Below are 14676 nucleotides of genomic sequence, written 5' to 3' on the forward strand. Positions count from 1 at the left end.
GCCTCCGTGTCACTGATTGGTGAGCATGCTGCAGGTGCCTGATCAGAGTGTGCCGATGAGAGTGTGCTGATTCTGTGGTTCCCAGGACTTGCTCTGCACCTGGCTTCTTGTTTGTGCATAGCTTGTTTTCTTTCTCACACTGCTTGTTCCCAGGACAATTTAAAGTTGCTCTGCAGCTTCAACTAACAGGCCTGGGTTGTCCAACCCAGACATATGTCCTCAGTCCTTTAAAAATCCCTCTACAATAAACAAAACCTGAGGAATATTTAAAAAATTATAATCTTTTCAACCAACACACCAAGCAAAATCTCAGCATTACTTCTTGAGTTTTTATGCTTTTTAAAAATTAAACAAAGAAAAAGAAAAATATTGTTTATGCAGAGATGCTGTTTATCTTAACATTTTTAGTTTAAAACCAAAAGATTATCCGATACTTTAGAGAAGGACATATGACAATCTAAAAAGTAATCCTGCTTTATGTTCTATCGATAGTTCACTGTATGGAGATTTTAGGTGAGAGATTGCTTAGACTTCAATGATCAGATAAATGCCAATATAATAAAAAGATGTGGAAGATCTTTGTCTTGGGGTAAATTTGGGAACCCAGCATAATTTAAGTCTTGTAATTTCTAATACAGTATCTTCAGTAAATCTACTTAAAAAATTTTAATAGAATAATAAATCCAGAGTATCTGCTTTCCAGTCCTATAATTAAAAGTTTCTCTGAATATTTTTTTCTATTGTTTCAGATATCTATTCAGCTAAGATTTAAAATGCCATTCCAAAATTAGGAGTTTTATGGAAAACTATGATTTAAATATATTCATGACTGTGTAATATGTTTCTAATACTTTCTTAAAAACAAAACTCCAGAAAACAACACTTTCAGGGGGGAATAATCTGTTTTTTCCTAATTGCAATTGATAACAAATATAATGTGCCCTGTTTTCAGAAGAAAATGGGTTGTTACTCATGATTTTTGGTATGTATTCACCTAAAATCAATAGCAAGAATAAATCACATGCATTCAAAAAAATCAACACTTAACATGCTCATGCATGTATGCACACTCACACATATGGTTTAAAATGTATTGAGCAAATTAATGTCTACATGCCCACTGTGGCAGAAAGAGTAAGTAACAGTCAATGTTTCATGAAAGAAAGAAAAATCAGCTGATAAAATGCATAATGACATATATCATGTCTTTGAAAAAAACTCCACAATTCCTATTTTCGTGTAATAGTGAGATAGCTTTAAATAGCTGTAAATGAAATTAAAAACCTGCAGAGCTAGAATGAAATTACTTCTGACATAAACTTTAATCTATATTAATTTATACATATATACATATACATATACATTTATACAATTTGCCCATGTCATAGTTCCTATAGATGATTTTATGCAACACATCACATATGTAGAAGTGTGTAGTCCACAGGACAGACTGCTGTTTTCATGTTGCCTTGGCCACTGCACCTGCCTTCCCCGTGCCCTTCCCTCTCTGCCCAGATGATGCCCAGCTCTCAAACCTCAGGCAAACATCCTCAGAGTTATCCATGCTGCTCACACCCAAAGTTCATCTTCACCCATTCAGTAGAGAATATGACAAATCTTAAATCTGAATACAAAACTGATAATAGATTTTTCCACCAACTAGGGGCCTGTATAATTGGTCCCAGGATAAGTATAGATTCTGTATTAGAGGATGGGGTTACGGAAAAAGTACCAAGAAGGATGCTTATAGCACCTTCTTGGACAATAAAAAAAAGTGTTGGAGACACATGTATAGGTGTGCTGCTTTCTTGGTGTTTTACTGGCATTCCTTTATCATGACCTTGATACTGCCATCAAAAATGAGTGCCACCACCCAGAAGCAATGCTGCCATTTCTGTGTGGGGCTGCTGTCATTGTACAGCAGCATGGCTTGGCAACTGCCTGCTGCCATTTGTCAAAGGTCGGAGAAAATCAAAGTGAGGAAAGAGAAAGCAGGAACAGACAGTAGGATATGACAGAGGATTAGTCATGGAGCGTTTAGGGACTTATTATACAACAATAACGACATTATCAGCGGTCACCACACCAAAGGGTGCTCAGCCTCACTCAGGCCTTTGGCTGGCTGTGGGGAAGGAGGGAGGCAGGAGAGGGATCAAGGCATGGTGGACGCTGTGGGAACCCCGCTAGTGTAGGGCTGCAGTCACTGCAAACCCTCCCCTCGAGTGTCCTCCGGGTCGGCCTCCCCGCCAGCTCCCGCTGGGCTGCCGGCGCTCAGTGGCGGGGACCGGCCAGCAGCGTGGCACAGGCTGGCGCGAGGCCCGCAACGGGCCGAGTGGTGCAGGCGCCCCCTGCCTGCAGGGCGGAGCGGCGCCGCGCCCCGGCGCGGGACCATCTCGGCTACGGGTACAGGGACAAAGGGACGTGAAATGGCAGCGCAACACAGACGCTTCCCGGCTGACCGTGCCACGGCACAGGAGGAGTGTCTACCCCACTCCGCGGCTCCCGCGTCGCCGAACGATTCCCCGCAGCCCGCGTGGGAGCTACTGCCTGCTCTGTCCGGGGCCCACCGCCGCACTCGCTCCTCCAGTCCGACGCTGCTCTTCCGCGGCTGCCAGCGCTCCGGGCCGGTGGGGCCGCGAAGGGCAGCGCATCCGCCGAATTGGCGGCGCCCAGCTCCGCTAGCTCCGTCCCTGCTTTCCGCTTCAGCGCGGGCAAACAGCGCCGCGCCCTCAGGGCGCCCCGTACCACCCGGCCTTTCCCCTGCCCCGCCGTCTCTCCGCAGTACCGAGAGGAGTTTGCAAAGCGCTGCATTCTCCCCGCCGCCGCGCGGGCTGCACCTCCTCCGTCCGCGGCGGCACAGGCGGTGGGCCGTCGGACGCAGAGCATCCCAGGAGTTGTAGTCTTTCTTCCCCGCCCTGGCGGCGGCGGGAGCGGAGCAGCGGGAACTACAGCTCCCAAGAATGCGCGGGAGAGAGGGGCGGTGCCGGGGAAGAAGCGGGGACAGCTCCGGTGCTGATCGCGACGCGGGTTTGTCAGCAGAGCCCGGGTGGGCGGTGGACGGCTGCGGTCGGCGTGCGCGAGCGAGCGAGCGGCGGGCGGCAGCGGAGCGAGCGGCGGGCCGCGCCCGGCGACGAGACACGAAGCGCCCATGTAGGTCGGTCCCTGGGCCGGAACCGAGCGAGCGGCGAGGGGGGCGGCGGGAGCAGCGCGGCCGAGAGGTGGGCGTTCCGGCACGGTGGAGTCGCCGGGCCGGGCTTTCCCGCTGTGTCCGGGGAGTGTGAGGGGGGAGGGGATGAGGACGCGCCTTGCGTGAGGGGGCCCGGGGGGAAAGGAGATCACGTTCCTTTGAGAGGAAGCCCCAGCGGGTGGTCTCGGCAGCCGGGCGGCGACCGCAGCCCGTCGCGGTATGGGGGTGCGGTGGGGCCGCCCCGTCCCCGTCGCAGCGCGGCTCCCCGGGCCTGGGGACAGCCCGAGTGGGAGGCTGGGCAGCACGGCCCTGCGGTGGCCGCCACCCCACCGCTATAGCCACAAGTGGGTTTCCAGTTTCATACGGGCGAACCTAATAGTCTTTTACAGATACTGCCCTTTGAGCGTTGGTCGCAGCTCCCCTGGGAGTGAAAGGATGTAAGTTGTTAGGTGATGAGATGTAATGAGGTCCTACCTGGATGCACAGGAAGTTGGCACAATATGTCCACCTGTTTATTCAAGGAGCAGTTATCCATCTGCACCAGGGAAAGATAGCTCATTGCTGGAATTAGGGGTAGCAAAGAAGTGGCCCCTTTTCAGCAGGTTTTATATATGGAAAAATATAATGCTCCTTAGCACTGGAGAAACAGATGACATACAGATACAAGTTACATTATGCACAGTTCTTAGTAGTTTCTAGGTAGTTGTTTCAACACAGTTTATGCTGGCGTACTATACTTCAGCTATTTATTAGGATTTATTTTATAATTTCATACAGGAGCTCTGGGGGCCCCAGACTATGCACTCAAACACATGACTGTCTCTTAATAGAACAGTCATGTTACCAGTGGATTGTTAACAATAAATCCTGCTTAGTTTATACAATGCAAAGAGCACTTTTGCAGTCTGCTGTGATTGAAGTTATGAACTGCAGCTCTGTTAGCTAATATTTTTCATGCTGGTTATCTACTCTGGCAGTAATAAAATTTCATCTTGAAGGGAAGATCTGCATCCTCTTCAATATGCATGTTTGAAAGGAAATCTGAAATCTTAAGTTAGGATGGAGTTGGGTTTGTTTCACTTTGGACAGAGACTGATAATCTCATAAATCTTTTGCAGAGCAATTGCTTGGATATCACATGCTGAAACCTTTCAACCAGAGGTGCTCTAGAAATAAGCCCTTCTTCAGTAAGAATGTCTTTCAGTTTTCTGATTGGAGAAAAGCAATAATTAGGATGCTGTTTAAGATGGCTAGTTCTGTATGCTACATGCATGAATCAGGAATGTTTATGTGCTATTTGCCATTTATTTACATATGTTTATTGAGATACTGAAGTAATATTTAGTATGTATTGGCTTTTGAGAGCAAATTTTGCTAGTAAAGGATGACAAATACAGATTGGTCACTATTGTATTTGACATTTGACAGGTGCTGAATTCAGTGATGTTAAATAGTTGTGGAAACAAAATGGTGCTACAACATTAAAATAAAATCTAAAGAAAGGAAAATGCAGATATAAAAAAATATGTACTTGACATCATAGAACAGCTTCTTGGTTTTTTATATGATTGTCAGTACAAATGGAATTATTGTTAAACATAATTAATCAGAAATCAGAGACTTAGGATAAAAAGAGACAGAAATGAGCTATAAAAAACCCTATAAATTCTACTTTTTCAAGGTTGGTGAGATGGTCAAACAATGTCTATTGTTAAGCATATCTCATCCAAAATTATAATCATAAGCATCTGGATTTTTCCAAGATGTGAAAATGAAGTCTGGCAGATGAGATTTGATTTCTACTTGTACTTTCTGTATGGTTTTTTTGTTTCTTCTACTTACACCATTGTTTTGCTGATTGACTGGATACCAAGCAAAAAATAATTCCAAAACATATATAAGGATAAATACAGTTTATTATATTACACTATAATAAAGGGAAAATAGCATGAAATATAATAAAAGGAAACAGTACTAGCTATTATGCGCAATATGATAAAAGAGCAATAGGAGCGAAGTATCAAATCATTACAGCAAAGTGTTACAGAGACTAAGAAAAGGATACATCACCAATTTCTACCCTAACATCATCCAGGCCCACGCTTTGGCTGGGAAGCCCCGTTGCAGCCGGTGTCAGGAGTCTGTCAGTAACTGGGAAAATTCCTACGCGGTGCATCCACCCGTAGGTGAGGCTTCTGGCCCAGTCCCAGAGCTTGCCCACCTTTATACTCAGTGAAAAATAAAAATAGTTTACATGCCTAGTGTATGTAAACTTTTAAGTTTAGGCTAAGTGCAGGCGTGCACTATCTCATGATTTGTAAGGTTCACACACGCCAGGGACATTGGCCAGGTGCCTGAGCATGGTGGAGTTACTGTCATGACACAGCTGCACACAATATTGATTGTCTGGATGGTCCTGCTCATATCTTGCTTGTTCAGGGGGCTCAGGACAAACACCACCTGCTCATTAAAGTTGTCCTTCAGCTCCCTGAGCTCCCTGTCCAAGTTAAATGATTTCTAATTAAAGACAAAGGCTTTTTCATAAGCAGTAATCAATTTAATAAGTTTTCACCACAACCATTCCCAGCGTACTCAAATATTATTCTTATTAAAGATTTAAGTAAACCAATATTCTATTGTGGGTTCTTTTTCTTAAGTGTCTTTTCTTTTTCCAACATTAGGCTAGTATGGTTGGTCCTTGTTCAAATGTGCTTTAGATTGGCTGAACTAATTTATTGATTTATCTTTTTTAGCTATCTGATTTCCTGCTACATGAAACAAATATAGTTTCTTTGCACAAAACTTTATGGAACAGTCTGTTAAAGAGCTACCATCTGAATTGGAGAGCAACAGAAAGGGATCAATTGTATGTCTTTTGGTCAAGATAAAACAAGTTAAAGGAGAGTGTAAGCATTATTTTTTTTCCATTCCCATCAAGCAATAATTAAAAAGAAAACCAAGAAATTAAAATATTTTAGCAGGATGAGAAAAAGGGACCGTGCAGTGGCACTTTTGTTCTATATTTATGAATTCTGTTTCATTCTCAAGCTCATGCCATTTCTCTGTAGGCAAGAAGGGCCAAAATTACCAGAAAGACAACCCTAACAGTTCTTCCAGAGATAGAGTTACCTAGTGTAAAAGTTTGATGTTATCTGCTGGATATAATTCAATCTGGGTCAGAGTTTGTGACTCCTTTTCATTTTTATAGCCATATTTTCAAAGAGCAGATATAAATCTTAGTAGTACTTATGCCCATGGAGTGGGCTTTGGATTAGAAGTCAAAAGCAATCAACTCTATTATTTTTTTTTTCTGTGAAACATACAAGCATGTATGGTTTCTGCATGCTCTTTTAAGAATTGGTCTGAATTAGTTGAAATGTCTGTGTATCTTTCAGTAGTTTCCTCTAAGGTTTTGGTGTTACTTTGAAAAGTGAAGATTCAATGGGAAATTCTCAGTGATTCATACACTGATTAACTTGCTTCAAGTTTCACTCTTTATCTAATTGTAGCATGCAAATATTCCACATTCCTGCACTTTGGTAAAATAAAAAAGACAGAATTTAGTGAGGATAACCTGTTCTTTGTGTTTATAAGAGCATATGGGTATTAATGGTGGCAGTTTGTAGAAAATGCCAGATGTCTACAGACCCTCTCTTTCATTTGCCAGGGCATGAGATCATTTCAAAGGTGACTGAGGCCATAGAGGTGAGGAAAAGTAGGAAATGGGAAATAATCTGTAAATACACTGTGAACATTTCCGATGCTTTGCCAAGAAAATAAATGAGAACATTTTCTTCTTAGATTTCCATATCCTGTTGTCACTGGCGATGGTTATGCCCAGACAAAACAGATTTATAACAGACACATCCAAACACAATGGAGAAGGGTAAAAGCAAGCAAAAAAGCTGCTTCCGGATTTATTTAAGAGGTTATTCTAACACTATGATGAAAAAGGCCAAATCAAAGCTATTAGACACAGGAGTTATGACAATTCATCTCCTATCACTCAGCAAAATTATTAGATATCTCAGTCTTGGTTCAAATTAGAAGCACTTGAGTGGAAGAGCCTGACAAGTCTCTGAGTCCACAGAGCAAGTTATATACATCTTTTTGTAAATTGATCAAGCTGCATTTGGCGTCAGTAGTACTATGTGTATACTGGAGCAGACACTGGGCATTAAGAAGTGAGTATAAACTAGTGCTGAGTGTCTTTGAGCTGGAGATTAGAAACTATCTAACCAGCAAAGGAGTGAGCTTCCACAGTACACTTCTAAAAAGAGGTAGTGACAGAAAGAGGACTACTGATGCCACACTAAGTGTGTTTTGCTGAAAGTGATGCATGTTTAATACATTCTTTTGATCATTTGAGAAGAGAACTTTGTCAAAATAAAGGTAAGGTTTTTGCTTTCTTGGAACAGAACATCATACCATTAGCATGGTTGGCATGTTTAGTTCCCATCCATATATGTAATATTTAATTAACAGGCTTGAACATGGCGTTCCTGGTGATTATTTCCAGCATCGTTTCCAAAGGAAGAACATAACATCAGCACTAGCTTCTTCACATTTCTTTGCCAAATGCCTCCATAGTAGAGACAGGTCCTGTTAGGAGTGAACTGACATATTAATGATTCTTTTTTTAAAAAAAACCCTGACATATTAATGATTGATTTTTCTTCAGACTGATGCAGTACTTTTCTAAAACTCATTTAGGTTGTGGACACAAGGAAGGATTACTATCAATAGTCTATGGATACTGGCTTTCTAGGCTAAAGCTAGTATCTCCAAACAGTTTGAATTATTATCAATACCTCACTAATCATCTCATGAATCCCCAGGTGGGAGGTGGAGAAATTAGTCCTTTCCCATGCCTTTCCTATGCCTTCTGCATCCTGTAATAGGCAGACATGCTCCTATCCTTGAAATAAAAACTGGCTGCAATTCTGTGTTCAATTTGCCCATAATTCTGCCTATGGTACTGCAAATAACGAAACTGTAAGTTCAAGATACAGTGAAGGTGTTGGTTTTTAATTTTTTATTATTTTTTAAGAACTTTTAAGGAAACTTGCATGGTGGGTAATGCACATAAACACTAATTTAGAGGAACACTGAAATTTCTTTGTGGGGAAAGTCTATAAAACCATCCACAGGAAACAGGTTCTTAGGAAGGCTACATAATGTACAAGATTTAGCAAAACCATTCTTAAAATCTAGATATGATTCCTCTGCTCACTGAATCATACTGTTTCTGAAGTATTAGGCATTAAAGTACATAGGGATGAATTGTAAGGCACATAGGACTGAGGCCAGTAAATTAAATGAAAGCTAAACCCCTTTTTTTAAACCTTAAGTAAGTTGAAGAAGCTACATGGAAGGCTTCTTAGGAGATAAAATCAAGAAAGAAAATTATTTTTCTTGCTAGAAGTGGTAACTACTGGTTTCAGCTGCTGCATTACAGAGATTAGCCAGAAGGGCAGCAGAACAGGCTGCTGCAGAAAGCTCACAGGTCCCCAGCCACTGCAGTCTTTTGTCTGCTGGACTTGTTATTGCAAATTGTACACAACATCAGTGTTCTCTTTTTGACTACTTTGTAGCCAGTTGTGATTAGACTGGTATAAACAACATTTGATTTTCTTTTTCTCATGTTTCAAACAAAATATCTTACGCAAGACTACATTTAATCAAGAACTTTAGTCACTGCTAAATAAAAGGGTAATTCTGAAATTAAACACTCTAATGCATTATTTATGAATTATAAATCTTACACTGAATTTTCTCTCGAATGATTGCTACTTCCATTATCTCCTTCAGGACTTTTTGTCCCCACTTCTATATGCCTCTTCAGTAGTCCAAGGAAGCTGGCATACTGTTATTTTTACTATGAGACAGCAGAATTAGCTCAGAAAATTTATGCAGTAATTGAAATTCTGCTGAGAAGGTTGGTTAGAGTACAGCCCTCACCCTTCTGCAAGGTCCTGGTTCAAGCTGTCCTCCCTGACTGTCCAAATGCACTCTGAGATGTCTAACTTAGAAAGCTTTGATGTGGACTGCTTTTCCATAAACCTTATACGTTAGGATATACTGTTTGTCTTTCTTTCCAAAATCAGTGTGCAAATGTATTTCCCTTAGTATTGCCAAACTCCAATAATTTAAAATCCTGCCAGGCTCCCCAAATACTTATTTTTCTTAAAAAGCATATGAAGTGAAACACTGCCTTGTTCTAAGTTCTTTATTTTTGCCATCTGCTTTTTGAGCTTCCCAGGTAGAATTTTGGTCAGTTTTTCAAGTTAATCTCTGCAGTCCTCCTGAAAGCTAAAAGTGTACTTTTAATAAATGGAACCCATGATCTTTGTACTCTAGAGCAAAATAAGCTTGCTGTTGTCAATATTCAGTAATCTGTGCTTATTCAGGTTTTTCATATGGATTAGAATCTGTATTTTAAGGACTCAAATTTGAAAACACTGGCTACTGTCATTTATGATGATGTTGCATTAACATTGCAAATTCCAAAACTATAGAAGAGATGAGAACTGAAAAAAATCAAGACCTTATTTTAGAGGTATATACCCAACTCACTATTTAATGGTATAATAACTGAAAGCTGGTAATGGCAAAATGCTTTGAATAAGGTTATAGGCATTACAAAAGACTGCAGCATATTTACAGTAAAATAAATGGTTCAAGAATTCTATCAGATGTAAAACAGATTAAGCTTTTGCTTGGAAATATACTTCCTATATCATAACCCAGCATTCATCTCTTATTTCCTTCTTGTATATGTGAAGTATCTTTGTCTATATTTCCACTGTCTATTTCATTCATCACATTTTCTGAAATTACCAGTGATGTTTACCTTTAATACATCCTCTTTTGCAACCGGAACTATTACCATGGATGCCAGAATCATAAGAAAGAGTTAAGCCTCTGTGAACAACTTCTTGAGTTCATTCACATCATTTTTTATCAAAAAATCCAATAAAATCTAAATGTTTCCAGTTTTATATGATACAAGAGACAATAAACTATTTCTTTTTATTTTTAATTACAGATGGCATCTGCTCAAGATTCCAGATATGGCCAGAAAGATACGTCTGACCAGAACTTTGATTACATGTTCAAACTGCTCATTATCGGCAACAGCAGTGTTGGGAAAACCTCCTTTTTGTTCCGATACGCTGATGATTCCTTTACATCTGCATTTGTAAGCACAGTTGGGATTGATTTCAAAGTAAAAACAGTTTTTAAAAATGAAAAAAGAATTAAGCTACAGATTTGGGTAAGCCAAAAATAATAATTCTATGAACTAAGCAAGCTGTAGCAGTTTGATAGATAGCATTTAAGCTACTGTAGGTTTGCATTGAATATCGTAACCTTTAAATATACACGTATGGCATAGTAATGAAAAAGCAATTAAATCTTTCCTGCATAATTTTTCTGTCTTGAGTAATAGAAAGTAGACAGTATTTTAAGGTATTGAAGTACAGTAGAGTATATATTCTGAATTAAATTCCATTAAGAAATAAGAGGTTGACAAATATTTGTATCTGTGCAGCAATGTATAAACAACTGTGCAATATATAGTCTATTGAAAGTGATACATGTTATTAAAGAGTGTCTTGAAATACCAGTTAGGATCTTGCTTCTTCCCACAAAAATTATAAATTCATGTAGGAACTATGATAGTGGATGCATAACAGATGGCATAATTTTTTGCTGACAGTTATCATTGTCATCCTGATCACCTGAAACCTCTTCTGCTGAGGAAGCAAATGTTTGTAAAGTGTTGCCCAAGTGTACAAAAACCCTCATCCCTTGCCTACACCTCAGAGATGGTAGAAAGATGCCAAATATAGGAAAGTGTGATGCCAGGGAATAATGTTCTTTTCTGCAAACTTTCCTCAGAAAGGATAGCCAAATCTTATTTATGTAGGAGCTGCTGATGCTCACATCTCCTAGTGCTCACATCTCCTAATTCTTGGGTAATAGGGTGATACTCAAAGGAGGGGAGGATAGCAGAACATTTAACAATGTGAGATCTGGCATTAAAGCTTCAGGTGGTTGCCATCTTCCTTGGGTGCTTGAAGATTTTAAGCAATGTTTCCTTTGTGAAATATTTGCAACAGCCTTTTTAACAAAAGTTTTCCTTTTTTTTCATGCATGAAAACAAGTCATTTAAAAATGTATTTAATGGTGAGTAGCCATTAAAACTTGGGAAGCCTTGGATCAAATACAACCAGGTCATCTAACATGTTTTGAATAGCAGGTAAAGTGAATATGTTTTTAATATGGCACAAAGGTGAATTTCCCAGAGTTTCTTAGGCTCTATCTCATTCATGTCTTTTTAGGTAGGCTGCACCCCTTGATATCTCAAATCATTTGTTGTTCTGTGCCCTCTAGGAACTGGAACACAGATTCTTTGCCTCTCAAATTCTCTACATTTTTAAGCTTAGATTCTTACTATTATCATAAGTATAGCAGTGCTACATGCTATGTGTCATGTGTGTGCTTCCACTGCAATAACATGCTAGTTTCATTGTAGTACTTCAGAGTGTGTTGGAGATCACATGGTAATTCACATTGACATTACTGTATTATTTTTCTATAATGGAGCAATAAAATTGTTTTCATGTTATAGTATTCCCATTAAAATTTTAATGCCAGTTCTTAAAAAGCCTTGTCATTGCCAAATGAACTCAAATTGCAACAGCTCACTATTGCTATTTGCACTTTTTAGATGGAGTATTCTGCATTGGAGCACCGTGTTGCACTTATGCTTGCTAGAGTAAATCTGTTGACTGGGATCTTAAATAAAATCAGTTAAGTGTCTCAGAAAGCTATTCTAGTGCACAGAATCTGAAATAGAGCACTATTACCCCACCTTGTAAGCTATATCAACAGCTGTATTGTTTTTAATATGCAGTATCTGTATAACACCTGTCTATATTATACTTTATTACTTTTCTTTGATTATTCAAATGTCTTTCTAAAATGAATAGTACTCCTGCAATATCCATTTCTATTTCAAACTACATTTATGAAAGGCCATTTATATTACATAAAATATAAACCTGAACGAATCAGAGGGAGTTTGATTTGATGTTAATTCTGAGCTTATATTACTTCCTTCAAAATCACTGACAAAGTATTTGGTGACATCATGTGGTAAATTATATTCAGCATATATGAAATAAAACATTCTGAAAAATCTCACAGGTTTGAATAGTCAGAAGAAAATGGGAATGAAGTGCAACTTTAAAATATGTTCTGAATGATGAGATCAGAACTAGATTACTTTTCCATGTACTGCAGTGAAGAAATACATGGAATGCCACTGTTTGCTGTCTTTGTCTGGCAGTAAGATGTGTAAATAGTAATGCTGTTAAAGTCACTAAAATTCCCTAGCTAGTGACATGGTTGATCCAACTTGTTTCCAGTTACAATTTTGTACATGTGTTTTTGTGTAGACATTTAAACTTTGTGTTTAATAGCCATTTCAGCATGATACTTTGTGTTCAACTTGAAGCATGTTGGAGCTTGGAACACCGATTTTCTCTGAATAAGATTCATATGCTTACCAGTGAAATGTGTCAGTTTGTTTGAAAGTCAGCATGGGCACTCAAGGAAACAGAGTAATTATTTCTTAATAAAATTCACTGTATGATTATTAGAGATGAACTAGCAAAGGTTAACAGGTTTAAGTAGGTGCTGTCATACATACTGGGATGCCCTGCAGGTCTTTTGTATTTTTTTCATGCTTTGAGGCAATGGTGCCTCATTCTTGGATTCAAAAGAACTGAATTGAATTGTCTTCTTTTATTGCCCAAGTCAGGGAAGATGTGGCTCTCTCTAGTACTTATCATTATTGCTTTTTCATATGGTCAGAAAGAGCCTGCTATGAGCACTGTAAGGTTTGCTTTTTTTCCCTTCTGACCCAAACACCTTCTTTCCACATTATTTCTTACTGGAATAGAGAGAGGTTCAGAGTTCAAGTGCTATATTTATTCATGATAGCACATTACCTTGTCATAGGACCACCAGCTGGCCCTGAAATTTTGTTTCACAGCAAGTTATAAATGTGACAACCCTGGTATGGACATTACAAAGACATTACAAAGACAGCATATTAACGGTTTTTTTTTTACCTTTTAAAGGGGAGAAATCCATTAAAAAGGCATTTTACTCAAAAAGGTACTGATTTCTCAACAGAAACTTTAAGAAACTTTGGATTTTTCTCTGTATGCAGGACATAGGTGCATAGGATAAAAGTCCACAAGAGGGCTTTAGGATGATTTACAGTGTTAAATAATAAACAGCAATACATGTTTCCTCCATTTGGTTTGAGCTAGTAATATTAAAGAGATGGGACTAGAAGGCTATAAGATTATTTTGGTTCCAAACTTCTAGATTTCAAATTACGTCAAATAAAAAAATACATGGTTTGTCAATGGCAATGCTGACAAAAACATATTCTAAAGAAAATTATTAAAAGCTCAGAGGTGTAAATCAGAAAATAAAATTAAGTTTAACCTTATAAATCTATCATTGTATTCACTGTATAAAGCACTACATTCAGTATACCCTGCAGCTGTGATGCCAGAGGTTTGCATTAATTTTTTAACCACTGTCAATTATTTAATAGAAATAACAGAAGGCAAGAGCTTATAGAGAAAATATGGGCAAACTTGGACAGTAGAATTTGTTAGCTAACATTTGTCAAATCAGAATAGGAAAAAACAAGGGGGAAAAAAGTGCAGATATTGATTTCTAGAAAATAGAAAATTTACAAAGATAGGTCAGCATATTTAACTGACAGTGTATCTATGTCACACCTTTAACTCCTCTTTAAAATTTACTTGATCAGAACTCTCAGTGATTTCTAACTGATTTCAGTAAACTTTTGTTTGAGGAATCAAACATCAAGTTTTCCCTCTCTGATCTGTTTATTATAAAAAAATGTTCTAACTATAAATGTTCTATAGACCAATATGTGCGTAGTTTCTATCTGATTACAGCACTTTGATGCAAATATCAAATAAGAACACTGCACTGGCTTTTGCTGCTTAGATGGCTTTTCCCTGGGACTAACCATAGACTTCATGGGCTAGGTACAATTATCACACACAAATAAAAGATATCCTTCTAGAGAAGACAGTGTGAAAGCTGCTTGTGTCAGCATATCCTTCCTAGAATTGTGTGTGACAATTTCATTTGATACCCAAAATGTTGCTGTCTTCACATCAACTGTTTTCTATAAATTGTCATAGGGCTTACGGACCAAGTGAGGACTAGGTTTTGTAAGCTGAATGAGAATATTCAGTTTTATCATTCAATAATTAAAAATATTGCAGTAGTAGTTTAAAAAATATCAATAAACATTAAGCACCTGATGTTTTGCTCTACAAGCTCCCTAACAGTGCTCTAGCAGTAAAAAGGGGTTCAGTTAAAATGAGAATAATTTTGTGTGTGTGTGTCAGAGGGGTGTGTGGGAG

The 14676-nt window shown here is 39.1% G+C and overlaps 1 protein-coding gene across 1 annotated transcript in view; it reads left to right on the forward strand.

The window, feature by feature from the left end:
• The first annotated feature begins 2991 nt into the window (after nt 1–2991).
• Nucleotides 2992–14676, forward strand: part of LOC129734611 (ras-related protein Rab-3C-like) — a 156207-nt gene continuing 144522 nt past the window's right edge. The window contains exons 1-3 of the mRNA XM_055698243.1: nt 2992–3150; nt 10236–10463; nt 13446–13482. Coding sequence (XP_055554218.1) covers nt 10236–10463; nt 13446–13482 — 265 coding nt within the window. The 5' untranslated portion in view covers nt 2992–3150. The remainder of the gene's footprint in view (nt 3151–10235; nt 10464–13445; nt 13483–14676) is intronic.

The sequence above is a fragment of the Falco cherrug genome, chromosome W, assembly GCF_023634085.1.
Source record: "Falco cherrug isolate bFalChe1 chromosome W, bFalChe1.pri, whole genome shotgun sequence".
In the NCBI taxonomy this organism is placed as follows: Eukaryota; Metazoa; Chordata; class Aves; order Falconiformes; family Falconidae; genus Falco; species Falco cherrug.